Below are 17,307 nucleotides of genomic sequence, written 5' to 3'. Positions count from 1 at the left end.
CAGGGCACAGAGAGTGAAGGGAGACTGTTGAGGGATGAGGTGGGAGAAGCCACTGAGGCCAGATCAGGTGGAACCTTGAATGCCAGGTCCCAAACTCTGGGATTTTTCCTATAAGCAGTGGGGAGCCATGGGAGGGATTTGAGTAGGGTAGTGACATAGTTAACATTGCATTTTAAATAGATGTTCTGACGGCTGTGCTGAAAACAGAAGGGAGGGGGAAGAGACTGGAGATGCTAAAATTGGCAGGAATGATGGTCGCCTTAGCCAGAGGAGGTGGCAGAGGAGATGGTGAGAAGTGAGTGGATTCCAGAGATGTGTAGGAGGTAAAATGAACCATTTATTGGGCCCTGTGCTAACTGCATTACAGTGATCATCTCATTGAATCAGTGCAACAACCTTATAGGTATCATTTTAAACCATCTTACCTGTCCAGGGTCAAACAAGAAGTATCAGAGGTGGCATTCAAATTCAAGCAGTTTGATGCCAAGATCCATGCTTTTAACCCCTCCTGTGTACTGCTTCCCCAATAAGGCAACAACTGGGAAGTATCCATTACATATATGTGTGAATTTTCATGTTTAAAAAAACAGGTATTGAGCTGGGCATGGTGACTCATGCCTGTCATCTCAGCACTTTGGGAGGCTGAGGTGGGAGGATCACTTGAGCCCAGGAGTTCAAGACCAGCCTGGGCAACAAAGTGAGACCTCGTCTCTACAAAAATATTTAAAAATTAGCTGGGCATGGTGTCTCACGCCTGTGGTCCCAGCTACATAGGAGGCTGAGGCAGGAGGATCGCTTGAGCCCAGGAGGTTGAGGCTGCAGTGAGCCATATTCATGCCACTGGACTCCAGCCTGGGCAACACAGGGAAACCCTGTCTCAAAAAAAAGATATTCATTCAGATGGTTCAAAATTCAAAAGGTAGGCCAGATGCAGTGGCTCACACCTGTAATCCCAGCACTTTGGGAGGCCAAGTGGATAGTGGATCACTTAAGGTCAGGAGTTCACAACCAGTCTGGCCAACATGGCAAAACCCCATCTCTACTAAAAAAAAAAAAAAAAATAGCCGGACATGGTGGTTTGTGCTTGTAATCCCAGCTACTCAGGAGGCAGAGGTAGGAGAATCGTTTGAACCCAGGAGGCGGAGGTTGCAGTGAACTGAGATTGCACCACTGCACTCCAGCCTGGGCAACAGAGTGAGACTCTGTCTCAAAAACAAAACAAAACAAAACAAAACTACTGAGATGCTGTTTTTCATCTTTCAGGGTGGTGAGTATCAAAAAGTTTGATAATGTTCCATATTGGCAGGTTGGCCAGAAACAAGCATTCTCATAAATCGCTTGTGGAAGTTTCATTGGTATAACCTGTGTAGAAGGCAATTGGGCAAAATCTAGAAAAATAAATTCATTTACTGTTTTGTTCAGCTTCATACTTCTAGGAATTTCTTACAGGTAGACTCATACATGTGCTAAAAGGTGTATGTATAAGATGATACACTACCAGGCTGTTTATTTTTTTATTTTATTTGAGATGGAGTCTCAAAAGGTACAAAGGGGTATAAAGTGAAAAGTTTCCCTACCCTCTGGAAGCAAATAGTATTATCAGGTATCTTTTACAGACATACAAGATGGTGTGCTGAAAAAAAAAAGATGGTGTACTGATAAGTTAGCACAGTGGCTAAGAGTAACAGGTGCTGGAGCCAGACTTCCTGGGTTCATATCCTGGTTCTACCAATTTACCAGCTGTGTGAACTTAGGAAAATTCCTCTCTGCCTCTTAGTTTATTCAGCTGTAAAACAAAGATAGTTGTCGTACCTGTCACATAGGGTTACAGTAAGAATTTAAGTGAGTAATACAGGCGAAGTTCTCTAAAGAGTACTTGACAGAAAACAGCCACAATTTAAATGTTAGCTATTCTCTGTCTGATATAACCCTTCTCTTCTCTTTGTACACAATTACCACACAGTTTGACATCTTGCATTTTTTACTTAACTAAATATCTTGGCAATCATTCCATAGTTCCATGTTATTATAATGACAGCAGCATAGTATCAGAGTTTATTTAAACAGGCTACCAACAATGAGCACTTTGGGAGTGTCCATTCTTTATCCTATTATAAACAGCCCTGGCCTGGCCCGGTGGCTCACACCTGTAATCCCAGCACTTTGGGAGGCCGAGGCAGGCAGATCACATGAGGTCAGGAGTTCATGACCACCCTAGCCAATATGGCGAAACCCCATCTCTACTAAAACTACAAAAAAAAAAAAAATTAGATGGGCGTGGTGGTGAATGCCTGTAATCTCAGCTACTCAGGGAGGGTGAGGCAGGGAGAATTGCTTGAACCCGGGAGGCGGAGGTTGCAGTAAGCGGAGATCGTGCCACTGCACTCCAGCCTGGGCAACAGAGTGACAAAAAAAATAAAAAATAAACAGCCCAGTCATGTATTATCTTATACATATATCTTTTAGCACATGTATGAGTCTATCTGTAAGATGAATTCCTAGAAGTATGAAGGTGAACCAAACAGTAAATGAATTTGTTATTTTTTTTTTTAGATTTTGCCCGATTGCCTTCTACACGTTATACCAATGAAACTTCCACAGGCGATTTATGAGAACGCTTGCTTCTGGCCAACCTACCAATACGGAACGTTATCAAACTTTTTGATACTCACCACCCTGAAAGATGAAAAACAGTATCTCAGCATTTTTGTTTGCTTGTTTGTTTTTGAGATGGAGTCTCGCTCTGTTGCCCAGGCTGGAGTGCAGTGGTGCAATCTCGCCTCAGTGCAACCTCCGCCTCCTGGGTTCAAGCAATTCTCCTGCCTCAGCCTCCCAAGTGGCTGGGATTACAGGCGCCTGCCACCACAGCCAGCTAATTTTTGTATTTTTAATAGAGATGGGGTTTCACTATGTTGGCCAGGCTAGTCTCAAACTCCTGACTTCAAGTGATCCACTGTCCACTTCGGCCTCCCAAAGTGCTGGGATTACAGGCATGAGCCACTGCGCCTGGCCGAAGTTGAGCATCTTAAGCCCCAACTGTATTTTGGACTGTTGACCTTGATGGGCCTAGTTTTAGTCGCAGGAAGGAGGGTTATTCCAATTAAGAGAGAGCTAAGGAATAAATAGGTAAAGTGGTAGAGTTCGAGTAGGCATTAATTTGACAAAGAGGAAGAAAGAAATAAGGGAGATGGCTAGATGGGGGCAGGAGTTTCAGGGTGTGCTTAAAATGCAGACTATGAAAAAGGAACCTGGAAGGCCTTGAACCGTGTTTAAACTGCAGGGACTCTGGGCACTGCCAGCTAGTAGCTGGCTGACCTTGTGAGAGTCACTTAAGCTCTCTGGGGAATTATTTTCCTCGTCTGTAAAAACGGCCTAATAGTCCCTACAACGTAGGACTTCTGTAAGCATTAAATGAGTGAACATGTTTAACAAACTCAGAAAAGAGCCTGGCAAAGTTGTCACACTATAGGACCGAGCAGGGAAGTCTCCTCTCCCCGGCCCTCGACTTGTGTTTTCCCAACGCATATTCCCGCACGCTCTCACGGCTCCAGCCTCCGGGCCGGAATGGCTGCCGGTGAGACTGTGGTACAACCCGCTGTGCGCAGGCGCGTGGCGGGCAAGGAGGGGGCGCGAGGGGCGGGGCTGCAGCCGCCTGGGCTGTTCCAACGAGCGCGCGCCGCCCCCGCCGCGCCCCGCGCCGCCCTTGCTAGCCGAGCCTCCCGCCCCCTGCATTGCTGATGCTGCTGCTGGCGGACATGGACGTGGTGAATCAGGTACGCGCTCCAGCACCGTGGACAGAGCCCGCCGCCGCCCGGCTGCCTAGGCCGGGTCGCTCAGGCCAGCCGACTCTGGGAGGTGGTGGCCAGGGTCTGGCAGCGGAGACCCGGTCCCCGGCGCTGGGTCTGGGGGTCTGCGGCAGGTGAAGGGGAGGAAGGGGGAGGTGGAGAAAAGGAGTGCGCTCTTTGCCGCAGCGAGGGCCGTCCTCACTGCCGCAGCGGGGGCCCCCGGAGCCCCGTTTATTACTGGCGACCGCGAGGGGAGGAATAGGGGCCTGGGGGCTGGAGTGAGGGCAAGGGACAAGGGGAGGGGAGAGTGGAAGGAAGATGGGGGGTGCTGCGGATAAGCTAGGAAATAGCGACAGAAGGTGTGGGGGCGGGGATGGGGGAGAGGGCTGGCACCCGCCCCTCCCAAACAGAGACTGTACCCCCATAGGCGACCACCCCTTCCCCCAGAGCACACCTAGGGGACAATCCGGTTTTACTCCTTCCAAAACCCCCAGCCTCCTCACCCCCAACACATAGCGACTGAAGCCATGTCCCAGCCCTCCCCCACCTTAATCAGTCCAGACCCTCTCCGCCATGTCTCTCGTCTTTGCCACCTCAGAAACTCACCCCCAATCAGTCCCAACCCTTCCCCATCCCCATCACCTCAAATCTCTACCGCCACCGCCGTCTAACACACCTTTACCCCTGCAGACCCTTCCCCCACCTGAGCCAAACCGACTCCTGCCCCGTTATGACTCACCTTCACCATCACAACCCCCCCACCCGAATGCACCCCACTCCATCCCCATTCTCTACCCGAACCCCTTCCCCATCCGACTCGCCTTTACGTTTCAAACCTGCTCCCCCTCCTTAACTAGTCCTGACCTCATCCCCATCTCCCTCACCCCCGACCTCCTCTGCCATCTGACTCACCATCTCTTCAGACCTTCCCACCAGTCCTTGGACCCTGGGGCTCACACCTTCCCCAAGGTGTCACTTTCTCCTTCTCACCCTCTCCCCGAGGTCACATGCTCCATCCCCTGGGGTCATTGATGGGCAGCCTTGCCACTCACCTCCCTGTACCTCCAACAACCCCACCCCTTCCCCACTGTTTCTCTCCTCAGCTGGTGGCTGGGGGTCAGTTCCGGGTGGTCAAGGAGCCCCTCGGCTTTGTGAAGGTGCTGCAATGGGTGAGTGTGGTCCGGGCTGTTGGGGCAGAGTGCAGGGAGAGAGGGAGGTCATGGGGTCCAGAAGAGCAGGGGTGGAGTAGGGGCGAGTAGCCAGGGATGAGTGCGGGGGTTGTAGGGGATGGGGGAATTGGGCTCCAGGGTGAGGTTTCAGGGGTCTGAAGCCAGAAAACAGATGAGCTGTGACGTCACATAGGGCTGAGGGTACCCCCGTTGTGAAGTGGGAGACTGTGACGTCCTACCTCCTCTCTTGAAGTGAGGGAGGGGTGGGGGAGGTGGAGCCTGTAGCAGATGCTGGGTGAGAGATGCAAAGTCAGAGAAACCCAGAGACAGTGAAGGTGACAGAGAGAATGAGGGACAGGGAATGATAAAGACAGAGATGGAAATACTGAGAAAAAAAAAGAAATATGGAGATGAGAACAGATACAGAGATAAGAGAGAAGAGACAAACAGAAACAAAGAAAAAGGAGACACAGAAAACAGATGCAAAGAGTAACAGACGCAGGGAGAGAGGCAGGAAAACAGGGTGGGGGAGAGAGAGACACAGAGAGAAAGAGACACTCAGAAAAAAGAGAAACCAACACACAGAGAGAGGCAAGAGGGAGACAGAGAGAGAACCATCCGGAGACCGAGTGAGAGACAGGACAGACAGACAGAGACAAACAGACCAAGAAACAGAAAGACACAGACATACAGGCATACACTTACACAGACAGAGAAAAAAGAGACAAAAAGAGACATCGACAGATCAGATAGGCAGAGGCAGAGAGGATCAGAGACACAGAGAGACAAAGAGACATCTGAGAAAGACAAAGACACATAGAGAAACAGAGATACCGAGAGAAACAGAGACACAGTGAGATACACAGAGAACAACAGAGACAAACAGAGAAGAGGGAGGTCAGCATGGAAAGGCAGAGACAGAGAGAGACACAGAGAGAGAGAAACAGGAAGAGACAGCCATACCCTTGTAATCAGCTTGTCCTTGGTCCCGATGAGCCCTGATTAGGGGGTGGGGGTGGGGACTGCTCCATCTGCTGCTGCCTGTGCTGGGCCCCCGATCTGTCCAGAGGAGGGCACCTCCCTCCCACATGCACACAGGTTCACTGTGGCCATCCCCATCCCTGCTGCCCAAGGTCTTCGCCATCTTCGCCTTTGCCACATGCGGCAGCTACAGTGGGGAGCTCCAGCTGAGCGTGGATTGTGCCAACAAGACCGAGAGTGACCTCAGCATCGAGGTCGAGTTCGAGTACCCCTTCAGGTGTGCTCCCACCCTGGGATACCAACAGACCTGGGAGAGGAAGGGGCAGGGTGGAACCGGCCAATACCTCCCCCCGCAAGTAGCTCCTGCCCAGCTCCCACCTCGAGGCTACATCCACTGGGATCACTGAGCACCTGCCTTGTACCTGGCACTGCTCTGGACTCTAGGACTATGTGGTGAGCAAGGCAGACATAGGCTGTGGCCCTCTGGCTCTGTTCCAGCGAAGGGGTAAGGGACAGGCAATAAACAAGATACAAAAGTAAGACAGGTGTATATACATACCTTAACCCAGTAGGTACTCAATTAATGTTAGCCAATATTATTATTTAATCCCCATTCATTCATTCTATACACATTTTTGAGAACTTATTTTATATCTGGTACTACGCAAAGTGCTGAAAGCATGATAGTAACTAAAACAGACCCAACTCCCGCCAGGCACAGTGGCTCACGCCTGTAATCCCAGCACTTTGAGAGGCCGAGGTGGGCGGATCACCTGAGGTCAGGAGTTCGAGACCAGCCTGACCAACATGGAGAAACCCCGTCTCTACTAAAAATACAAAATTAGCCAGGCGTGGTCATGCATGCCTGTAATCCCGGCTACTCAGGAGGCTGAGGCAGGAGAATCACTTGAACCTGGGAGCCGAAATCGCGCCATTGCACTCCAGCCTGGGCAACAAGAGCGAAACTCCATCTCCAAAAGAAAAAACCAGACCCAACTCCCTACCTTCATGGAGCCTACATTATAACAAATAAATTAACAAAGAGGATAATAGTAGACTGAGAGAAACTCGAGGGGATCCTCATGTAGGGTTTTATGGTAGAGAATAGAATAATGAGGGGTGCTGCTTAGATATAGGGAAAAATTAAACCCAATTAAACAATTCTGACATTTATTGAGCTCACACTGTGTGCCGGGCACTACACTGGGTGCTAGGTGCACAAGAATGAGCACGGCTGGCATGGGCACTACCCTCACAATGATGTTTACCTCCTGCAGGGTGGGATGACAGAGACCCACAGACACAATCCCCGCACAGGTTTCTGAGACTCCCCCACTATTTGGCCAAATCACATAACCACTCTGGGTCTCAATTTCCTCATCTGTAAAAAGGAATACTAATAATATCTACCTCACAGGGTCGTGGTTAGCATTCAATGAGTTAATATTCATCAGGTGCTTAGCACAGTGCCTGGCACACAATAAGTGCTCCATCAGTGTCTGTTCAATAAGTAAAATAAATTTAAGGGACTCAGGAAAGAGGACAGGGGTTGAGTTGGAAACTGGGGGTCTTCGAGCACTGAGGGTAAATGTAGGCTCAAGTGATCACCCAGTGGGGAGATGGAAGAGTGAAAGTAGAAGAAAACCTAGCACAGGCCCTGAGCAATGATGGAAAAGAGAGGAGATGCCAGGAAAGTGTGGCCTGAGAGGCAGAGGGGCAGCCAGGTATCCATGGGTCCACAAAGGCAAGGGAGAGAAAGAGTCTGGGGAAGGAGGGGGAGCTGGCAGCAAGGGACACTGCTTAGAGCCGGTCCTTTGGGGATCCACAAGACCACAACCATCCTCTGTGCCCCCTCCCCACGCCTCCCATGTCTAGAACTTTGGGTCCTAAGGCTCTAGCCCACAAGTCCCCTAGAAAAACAGTCTTGGCCCTGGGTCCCCCTGAGCAAAATCCCTCCCAAACTGCCCTAATACCCAAGGACCTCTCATTCCCTCTTAGGGACCCCCTCTCCTGACCCAGCCCACTAGAAACAGAAACTCAAACCCAGATGCAACTCCTAGCTCCATCATTTAGGAGCTGTACAACCTTGGGCAAGTAATAACCTTGCTAAGCCTCTGTTTATTCATCTGTAAAAAGGGTCTAATAATGCCTTCTTTAGAGAATTGCTGGAGGCTGTCATTAATGAGACATTTATGTAAACTGCTTAGTAGGTGACTAATAAGTGCAAGCCTCTTCCCTCAGGGCCTTTGCTACACAAAGGCATTGGCACCATTTGCTCAGTCTCAGGATCCTGGCCTCCAATCTGAGACTGTGCTCCAGTACTTCTCCCACAGACATTTTCTCTCTACAACCCCCACCTCTCCTCCATCACACCACAGGAAAGGCCTTAGTCCCAGGACACCTCCCCTCTTCCCTCACATACACACACCCTGTTCCAAGATCCCTTTACCCTCCTTTCTTTCTGTCTGTCTTTTCCTGTTATCTAGTCGCTGGCCTCTCCTCTGCTATGCATACATTTCTTTCTCTCGGGGACCTGAACTGGGGTGGGGAAGAAAAGTCAACATGAGATAGGGAGAAAACAAGGTTCAGATCTCAACTCTGACATTCCCTTGCCAGCTGTGTGACTTTAGGCAAGTTAATGCACTTCCCTGAGCCTCTGTTTCCGCCTCTGTACATTTCATTTGATAAACATTTCTTGAGTGTCTGCTAGGTGCCAGCACTGTTCCAGGGCCTGGAGATAAACGGAGGTGAAAACACAGGAAAAAGCCCTGCCCTCTTGTAGTTACAGCAAAAACCAAGATTAAAAAAAAAAAATACCTGGTACGTCAGATGGGTACCACTACTATCGAGAAAAGTGGAGCAAGGAAGCCAGGCTAAGAAGTGCTGGTTGAGAGAATGTTTCAATTTAATTTTAAGTAGGGAGATCAGGGAAGGTCTCAATGAGAAGGTGACAGTTGAGCAAAGCTTCAAGGAGATGAGGGAGGCCGGGCGCAGTGGCTCACGCCTGTAATCCCAGCACTCTGGGAGGCCAAGGCGGGCAGATCACAAGGTCAAGAGATCAAGACTATCCTGGCCAACATGGTGAAACCCCGTCTCTATTAAAAGTACAAAAATTAGCTGGGCGTAGCGGCGCATGCCTGTAATCCCAGCTACTCAGGAGGCTGAGGCAGGAGAATCGCTTGAACCCGGGAGGCAGAGGTTGCAGTGAGCCGGGATTGTGCCACCGCACTCCCGCACTCCAGCCTGGCGACAGAGCAAGACTCCATCTCAAAAAAAAAAGGAGATGAGGGAGTAAGACCCGAAGCTATCTAGGGTAAAAGCATTCCTGGCAAAGGGAACAGCCAGTACAAACAAAGATCCTAGGGAGGGAGGATGCCTGGCAAGTTCTAGAAATAATCAAGAGGCCAGAGTGCTTGGGTTGGAGTGAGGGATGAATAACACCTATCTCACCAGGATGTTTTGAGCAATCAGTGAAATGTGACTGGTACATAGTAGGTGCTCGATGAATGGTTATTTCCTCCTCTTCCTGGGGCCTTGTCAGAAATGGGGGGACCCATGATTGGGCTGGAGGGTTGAGGGTGTTCTGAGGGGCTGGGCCACACCTGCCCACCTCTGTTTGCAGGCTGCACCAAGTGTACTTTGATGCACCCACCTGCCGAGGGGGCACCACCAAGGTCTTCTTAGTTGGGGACTACTCCTCGTCAGCCGAATTCTTTGTCACCGTGGCCGTGTTTGCCTTCCTCTACTCCATGGGGGCTCTGGCCACCTACATCTTCCTGCAGAACAAGTACCGAGAGAATAACAAAGGGCCCATGCTGGTGAGTCCCCACAGCCACTTGCATGTAGGGACCATGGGGACACGGAACCCCAGGGACACAGCCATGCTCACAGACCACACCAAATCCCAGACAGGCCCACATGCAAACAGCCACCATAACAGCCACACATATAGCTGCTGCTGCTATTAATCCACACCAGGCATCAGGGACACAGAGTCATAGAGTCACGGAGACATACAGCCTATGCAGAATCCCAGACAGGCCCACACCTGAGAACCTTCCCACTCTCACACAACTACACAGCCTAGATCAAAGGAAGAGGCCCACAGAGGTTCGCTGTGACAGTCATGCCTGTCATCATGCCACACAGACACACTGATTCCTACACCACTGTACTCACATACCCTCAGCCTAGACACAAAATGACAAAAATTCCCACATGCAGACAAAAGTGGAAAGACACATTACTTTCCACAGATTCGGAAATCATCCCACAGAGTTCCCCTCCCCCCAACACCCACAGCCACATATCACAATCACACTCCCACATCCTCTGTGTCATGTACACACACAAGCTCAAGCTGGGAGGGCTACCTTCAGGTGAAAGTGTTGTGGGCTTGAGAGCTGAAAAGGCAGGGGAGAGACAGGCCTCTTCTGGGGGACCTGTGATCCGAGGAGGCCCCAGGGCCTAGCGTGAAGCAGTCCACTCACAGTGCTGTCTTCCTCACCCCTGCCTGCCTTAGGACTTTCTGGCCACGGCTGTGTTCGCCTTCATGTGGCTAGTTAGCTCATCGGCATGGGCCAAGGGGCTGTCAGATGTGAAGATGGCCACAGACCCAGAGAACATTATCAAGGAGATGCCTGTCTGCCGCCAGACAGGGAACACATGCAAGGAGCTGAGAGACCCTGTGACCTCGGGACTCAACACCTCGGTGGTAAGCCCTGGGTGCTGGCTGGAGGAGGGAGAGTGGAAAACAGTACAGTCCGGCATGGGGAGTGGTGGAGTGGGAGAATAAGAGGAGAGTCAGGGGAGATCCAAGGGGTGTCCCTGAAGAACACGTGCCAACAACAACGTTGAAGGATGAGCTAGCAAATGTAACCACTGTGACACCACAGACTGTCCCCAAAGGGGGAACATGACAGGTTTGGGAGACCTGGATCCCAGACCCAGCCTAGACATGTAAAATAAGCAACTCAGCACCCTCTTGGGACCTCAGTTTCCTCATGTGCAAAATGAAGGAAAAACTTGAAATGTTTCCCCACTTGGATGCCCCCTACTGGCTGGAGTCAGACTGTCTGCGCTCAAATCCCAGCTCTACCTCTTGCAAGCTCCCTGACCTGAAACTAGTCACAGCCTCTCAAGGTTCAGTTGAGCATGTATAATCGAAGACTAATAATAGGTCCTGCTCCAAAGTTGAGTATTTATTGAACTAAGAATACAGAGTGCTCAGAAAAGGGCCTGGCACAAGGTAAGTCGTATACAAGGGTTACAGATGCTAAGATTACAACTTTTCTTTCCTGTCACTTGCTGGATGTGAGACTTCAGGTAACTTAGCCTCTAGGGCCTCAGTTTCCTCAACTGTAAAATGGAGATAGTATTTCCTGCCCAAAACTGAATTTTAAGTGAGCTTATAACATGTAAAGCTCTTAGAAGAGGGCTTGGCATATAAGGAAAGGTACAGAAAGTGTTTTATGTCTTAAAATTACTTTATGTGGCCGGGTGCGGTAGCTCACGCCAATAATCCCAGCACTATGGGAGGCCGAGGCGGGCAGATCACCTGAGGTCGGGAGTTCAAGACCAGCCTGACCAACATGGAGAAACCCCATCTCTACTAAAAATACAAAATTAGCCGGTGTGGTGGTGCATGCCTGTAATCCCAGCTACTCGGGAGGCTGAGGCAGGAGAATTGCTTGAACCCGGGAGGCGAAGGTTGTGGTGAGCCGAGATCGTGCCATTGCACTCCCGCCTGGGCAACAAGAGCGAAACTCCATCTCAAAAAAAAAATTATGCAAGTTTCATATATCTTATACATGTGCACTTATACATATATTTTATCTACATTTAGGTATTTAGATGCATGTTAGTGGTATAGCTATATTTAATAAGTTTGTATCCTTACATTTTACTATGAATATATTACAAATTTACATTTTATACATGCATAAATGTGTATATAATGTGTATATGTGCAAATATGTAAATAATTGTATATGTAATACTGATAGATCGCAGCATCCCCAGGGCTCCAAATTCTTCTAACACGCCCACCCCGCCAGAGGTGATTTTTCTGCACATCGACGTTCTCGCACTGGGACTCAGAGAGTCTGGGTTTCAGAAACCCCCACCTTGCGGAGCCTACGGATTCATTCCCCGCATGCTCATTCCTGCACGCAGGGCCGCCAAGGCAATGGGCGGGGTACCACAGCCGAGCCTTGTCTCCCTGCAGGTGTTCGGCTTCCTGAACCTGGTACTCTGGGTCGGCAACCTGTGGTTCGTGTTTAAGGAGACAGGCTGGGCCGCCCCGTTCCTGCGCGCGCCTCCCGGCGCCCCCGAGAAACAACCGGCACCCGGGGACGCCTACGGCGATGCAGGCTACGGGCAGGGCCCCGGCGGGTACGGGCCCCAGGATTCCTACGGGCCTCAGGGCGGCTACCAGCCTGACTATGGTCAACCAGCCGGCGGCGGTGGCAGTGGCTACGGGCCTCAGGGCGACTATGGGCAGCAAGGCTACGGCCCGCAGGGTGCACCCACCTCCTTCTCCAATCAGATGTAGTCTGGTGAGTGACCGGCGAGCGGTGTGGCCAAGGAGGGTACAAGGAAGGAGATGAGCGGGTCAGTGAACCAATAAGAGTCAGGGGTAGAGAGTACGTAAGGCGTTTACTGGGGCAAGTAAGGACTGAAGTTTGAAGGAGCCAATCAAGAGGCAGAACTACCTGCTAAGAGCTGAAAAACTAGCTAATGAATGGAGAAAAGAAGAATGGTGCTTCAAGATGGACAGAATGAAGAGCCAATGGGAGGGAGGTAGAAGGGCAACTCGGCGGAAAGGCCGGGGGAGAGAAGCAGAGCAACCAATAAAGGGAGGGAATATCGGGGGACTTGCGCAGTGGCGAATCAGCGGAGCGCAAGAGCCACGGAAGCGACGAGGAGGTGGGTCTTAGAAGTGACCGATAAGCCAATAGGTGATAAGGCCAATAGATGGTGAGGGTAAATGGGCGTGGATCTTGAAGGTCAGACGAGCTCACCAATCTGGGAGGAGGGGATAGATCTGCCGCCTCTCCCCGACGCTGGAGGGGAGGGAAGTAGTGTGGAATTTCAAAGGAGGAAGAGGGATAGGGTGGAGTCCTGGAAAGGTTTGCCGGCCTTCTTGCTGGGCCTTAAAAGAGAAGTGAGGGTCGGGGCTTGGTGGCTCATGCCTGTAATCTCAGCACTTTGGGAGACCGAGGCGGGCGGGCCGCTTGAGCCCAAGAGTTCGAGACCAGCCTGGGCAACATGATGAAATCCCACCTCTACAAAAAATACAAAAATTAGCCGGGCGTGGTGGCATGCATCTGTGGACCCATCTACTCAGGAGGCTGAAGTGGGAGGATCAATTAAGCCCAGGAGGTTGAGGCTGCCGTGAGCTATGATCCTGCCACTGCACTCCAGCCTGGGCAACAGAGCGAGACCTTGTCTCAAAAAAAAAAAAAAAATGGAAAGAAAGAAAGGAAGAAAAGAAAGAAAGAAAGAAAGAAAAGAGGCCAGGTGAGGTGGCTCATGCCTGTAATCCCAGCACTTTGGGAGACCAAGGTGGGCAGATCACCTGAGGTCAGGAGTTCGAGACTAGCCTGGCCAACACGGTGAAACCCCGTCTCTACTAAACATATAAAAATTAGCCGGGCATGGTGGCGCACGTCTGTAGTTCCAGCTACTCTGGAGGCTGAGGCAGGAGAATCGCTTGAATCTGGGAGGCGGAGGTTCCAGTGAGTCGAGATTGCGCCACTGCACTCCAGCCTGGGCAACAGAGCAAGACTCTGTCTCAAAAAAAAAAAAAGAAAGAAAAAGAGAAGTGAGATTTCCCTCAGATAGGAGGGAGGATATAGGGGAGGAAAGGCAGGAGGAAAAGGCTAAGGGGTGGCATGAAGTGGGGGAAGGCAAGAAGGTGGCAATACTTGGATGGAGGTAGCTTCTGACACTGGGTTAGCCAGGATGGAAAGGGCATCCCACATCTAATTCATCAAAAAATCCTGTGGGTCCTACCTTCAAAAAATATATCCTTCATCTTCCACTGTCATCTCTCCCGGACCTCTTCTCAGGTCTCCATTTCCATTCTGTTCTACTCACAGCATCTGGAGGGATTCTGTTAAATCCTAAATTAGGCCACAGTCCTCCTGTGTCAGAACTCTGCCCTGTCGCAGGCTGGGCGTGGTAGCTCACGCCTGTAATCCTAGCACTTTAGGAATGCTAGACTTGAACTCCTGGGCTCAGGTGATCCTCCCACCTCAGCCTCCCAAGTAGCTGAGACTATAAGTGTGAGCGACCATGCCCAGCTCACTTTATTTTTTCCATTTCACTTATTATTGTCACCCTATGTTATACGAGATAATCCACTCATGCATCATGTTTGCTGTGTGAAGTCTATCTCTGCTTCAGTATAAGCTCCAAAAAGACAGGGATCTTTGTTTTGCTCAATATAGTTTATCACAAATGGCTAGAACAGTACCTGTTAAGGGACTATTTTTTTGGTTGGAGGAAGGAGACTGTAATCTCTTTGGTACCTAACCCAGTGGGGGCAAGGTCAGGTATATCTTCTCAGCAGAGGCAGCTGGGATGAAGCTGGCTCCAGGAAAGAAGAAAAGACATAAAGCCAGGACAAAGGCATAACAGCCCAACCCCTATCTGAGGGCGCCACCCATGTCGGACCCCCTCCCCTTTCTGTGTCTTTTGTCTCTACAGGTCAGTGAAGCGCAGGAGGACCTGGGGGGGCAAGAGCTCAGGAGAAGGCCTGCCCCCCTTCCCACCCCTATACCCTAGGTCTCCACCCCTCAAGCCAGGAGACCCTGTCTTTGCTGTTTATATATATATATATTATATATAAATATCTATTTATCTGTCTGAGCCCTGCCCTCACTCCACTCCCCTCATGCACTAGGTGCCCAGTCTTGAGTGGGCCCCCTCTCTTACCCCGTCCCTTTCCCTGCATCCCTTGGCCCCTCTCTGTTTACCCTCCCTGTCCCCTGAGGTTAAGGGGATCTAAAAGGAGGACAGGGAGGGAACAGACCTCGGCTGTGTGGGGAGGGTGGGCGTGACTTCAGACTCTCTCCTCTCTCTCCCTCCACTCCTCCCAACTCTGGCCTTGGTTCCTCCAGCAATGCCTGCCTGAACAAAGGCCATTAGGGAAATCCAACTCCAGGGTGAAAGAAAGGCAGAGATTGGGGGTGGGGGTTGGGGTAGAGAGGACAGTTTAGGACCCAAGGTGGTCTTGGAGAGGAGGTGTGGAGTGGAGGGGTCAGCAGGGGGGTTGGGTTCCAGACAGAGTGGATCTGGAGTCTGAAGGAGAGGAGTGCGCTAGAGCATTCTGGGGTGGGGCTTGGAAGGACGCTGAGGGCAGGGTTCTAGAAGGGGCGAGGCTTTAAGCGAGGCAGAATGGTGGGCTCCAGAGTAGGTGGGTCTTGGATTGGTACCAGAGCCTATGGAAAGGGTGTGGCTTGGAACATTTGGGAGACTGAGCTTGATTCTAAAGGGGACAGATCTTGAGCAAGGCAAGAAGTGGGATTCAGGAATGGGCCAAGCCAGGGTTCCAGACAGGGTGGGGCTTAGAATGGGGCTTCCATGGTGGTTTCAGAAAGGGCAGCCCCTCCCTATGGTGCAGTGAAGAAAATGTTTTACAATGGCTGGGTTTGGGCAGTGGAGAGGGGACTTGGATAGGAGCTTCCAGATGGGTTTTGTTAGGGGTGGGGGAGAATGGCTCTGGCTACGACTTGGGACGGAAGTGGCCTGAGAAGAGTCGAGTGATATGACTTGTAGGGTGAGGCGTGGGATCCAGAGAGAAGCACCCCACCACACACACCCTTCCCCACTCCCGTGATGAAACAGCTAGGTTAATAGGAGGACAGAACCAACGGGTCTGTGGGACTGGCCCACCCCTCTTCCCCCTTCCCCTGCGCCCTCCCTCCCTCCACACCTCCACCTGTCCTGGGGTGGTTGGAAGCCTGGTCTGGAGCCCCTATCCTGCACCCTCTGCTATGTCTGTGATGTCAGTAGTGCCTGTGATTGTGTGTTGCCATTTTGTCTGGCTGTGGCCCCTCCTTCTCCCCTCCAGACCCCTACCCTTTCCCAAACCCTTCGGTATTGTTCAAAGAACCCCCCTTCCCAAGGAAGAACAAATATGATTCTCCTCTCCCAAATAAACTCCTTAACCACCTAGTCTACCCGGCTCTGATTTCTCAGTGTGTCTTTTTCGGGCGCCGGGGAGGGGGTTGGCCGGGGGAGAAAGGAGGGAGAGGTGGTAAGAACAAGCTCCACCCGGACCCACCGACCGCAGTTCAGCTTGCTGCACCATTTCAGGCCCCTTCAAAAGTGTTAGGCAGAGCAGCATCCTCTGGGAAGCCTCTCCTGCCAATCACTCTGTCACTCTCTGAGTAGCCCTGCTCACCCTCCCACTACTGGCCACCAAATGCCCGGTCTTTCTAGGAGTTGGTTCTAATTCTGGTCCCTTAGCCAAGCCTCTTCCGAGCCCCTGTGGAACCCTCTCCTCAAATCCCCAAGGGGTCCGAATAGGAGGAAACCTCACATTGCCTGACCCCATCCCTAATCTTCAGACCCTACTGTCTCTCCTTTCCCTGCCTCCGCCCAGGCTGGGGAAATGGGAGACCGGTTAGGCAAGGAGGGGAGGTGGGGCGCCGGGGTGACTCCTTAGTTAATTAGTTATTCTCTTTTACCTCTCCACTCCACGGGAAGTGACAGGGACATGTGTAATGGGGGGCGGGGAGAGGTCCCCGGGGCCCGCGATGAAGGGCCTGGCCGCTGCAGTCTCCGTGCGTAGAGACCCGGGCCGAGTTCTGACTGAGGCCATGGGACCCCCTCCCCCCAGCCCGGAGGCACAGCCAAGCCTGAGAGCGTGAAGGAGAGGCTCCCCGCCCTGGAACTGAGCTGGGGAAGGGGATAACTGGAGAGAGAAAAATGTGGGTGGGGGAGGGAAGACTTTAAGATCTACTTCTCAAGACTTGGGGTGGGGGGACGGGGCTGGACAGCTAGGCTTATAAGGATGAGGGGAGGAGGGCTTTGGAACCTGGTCTCGCTGAGAGGGGAATGAGAAGGGAGGAGTGCGTATAAGATCTAGCTCTCTGGTGGCTAGGGCCAGGTTCCCAGGTTCCCAGCGAGCACCAGCTGGGGCTGCGGGTGAGGTTGGGGCCCATTGTTACAGCATTCATCGGGGAGACCCTCGGAACCTCACCAGTGGGGAGGAGCCAAGAGGTGTCTTTAACCCCTCTCCCAAATAAGCATCCGAAATAAATCGACACAAAACGTCAACACAAGCACCCTAGCGCGCCACCCCTCTCAGTCCAGTTGGCCACCTCTGAGTCTCCCCATCCTCCACTACAGAGCCTTCAAGC

The 17,307-nt window shown here is 51.5% G+C and overlaps 1 protein-coding gene across 1 annotated transcript; it reads left to right on the top strand.

Moving 5' to 3' along the window:
• Positions 1 to 3,665: 3,665 nt before the first annotated feature.
• SYP (synaptophysin) lies at positions 3,666 to 16,120 on the top strand. The gene is made up of 7 exons (XM_016943589.3): positions 3,666 to 3,773; positions 4,889 to 4,954; positions 6,088 to 6,212; positions 9,558 to 9,753; positions 10,458 to 10,649; positions 12,162 to 12,492; positions 14,648 to 16,120. The coding sequence occupies exons 1-6, from the start codon at positions 3,738 to 3,740 to the stop codon at positions 12,486 to 12,488; spliced, it is 942 nt and encodes a 313-aa protein (XP_016799078.1). The 5' UTR covers positions 3,666 to 3,737; the 3' UTR covers positions 12,489 to 12,492; positions 14,648 to 16,120.
• The last annotated feature ends 1,187 nt before the right edge of the window (positions 16,121 to 17,307 follow it).

The sequence above is a fragment of the Pan troglodytes genome, chromosome X (genome assembly GCF_028858775.2).
Source record: "Pan troglodytes isolate AG18354 chromosome X, NHGRI_mPanTro3-v2.0_pri, whole genome shotgun sequence".
NCBI lineage: Eukaryota > Metazoa > Chordata > Mammalia > Primates > Hominidae > Pan > Pan troglodytes.
Note: the sequence above shows the minus strand (reverse complement) of the source record. Positions and strands in the feature narration are given on the sequence as shown.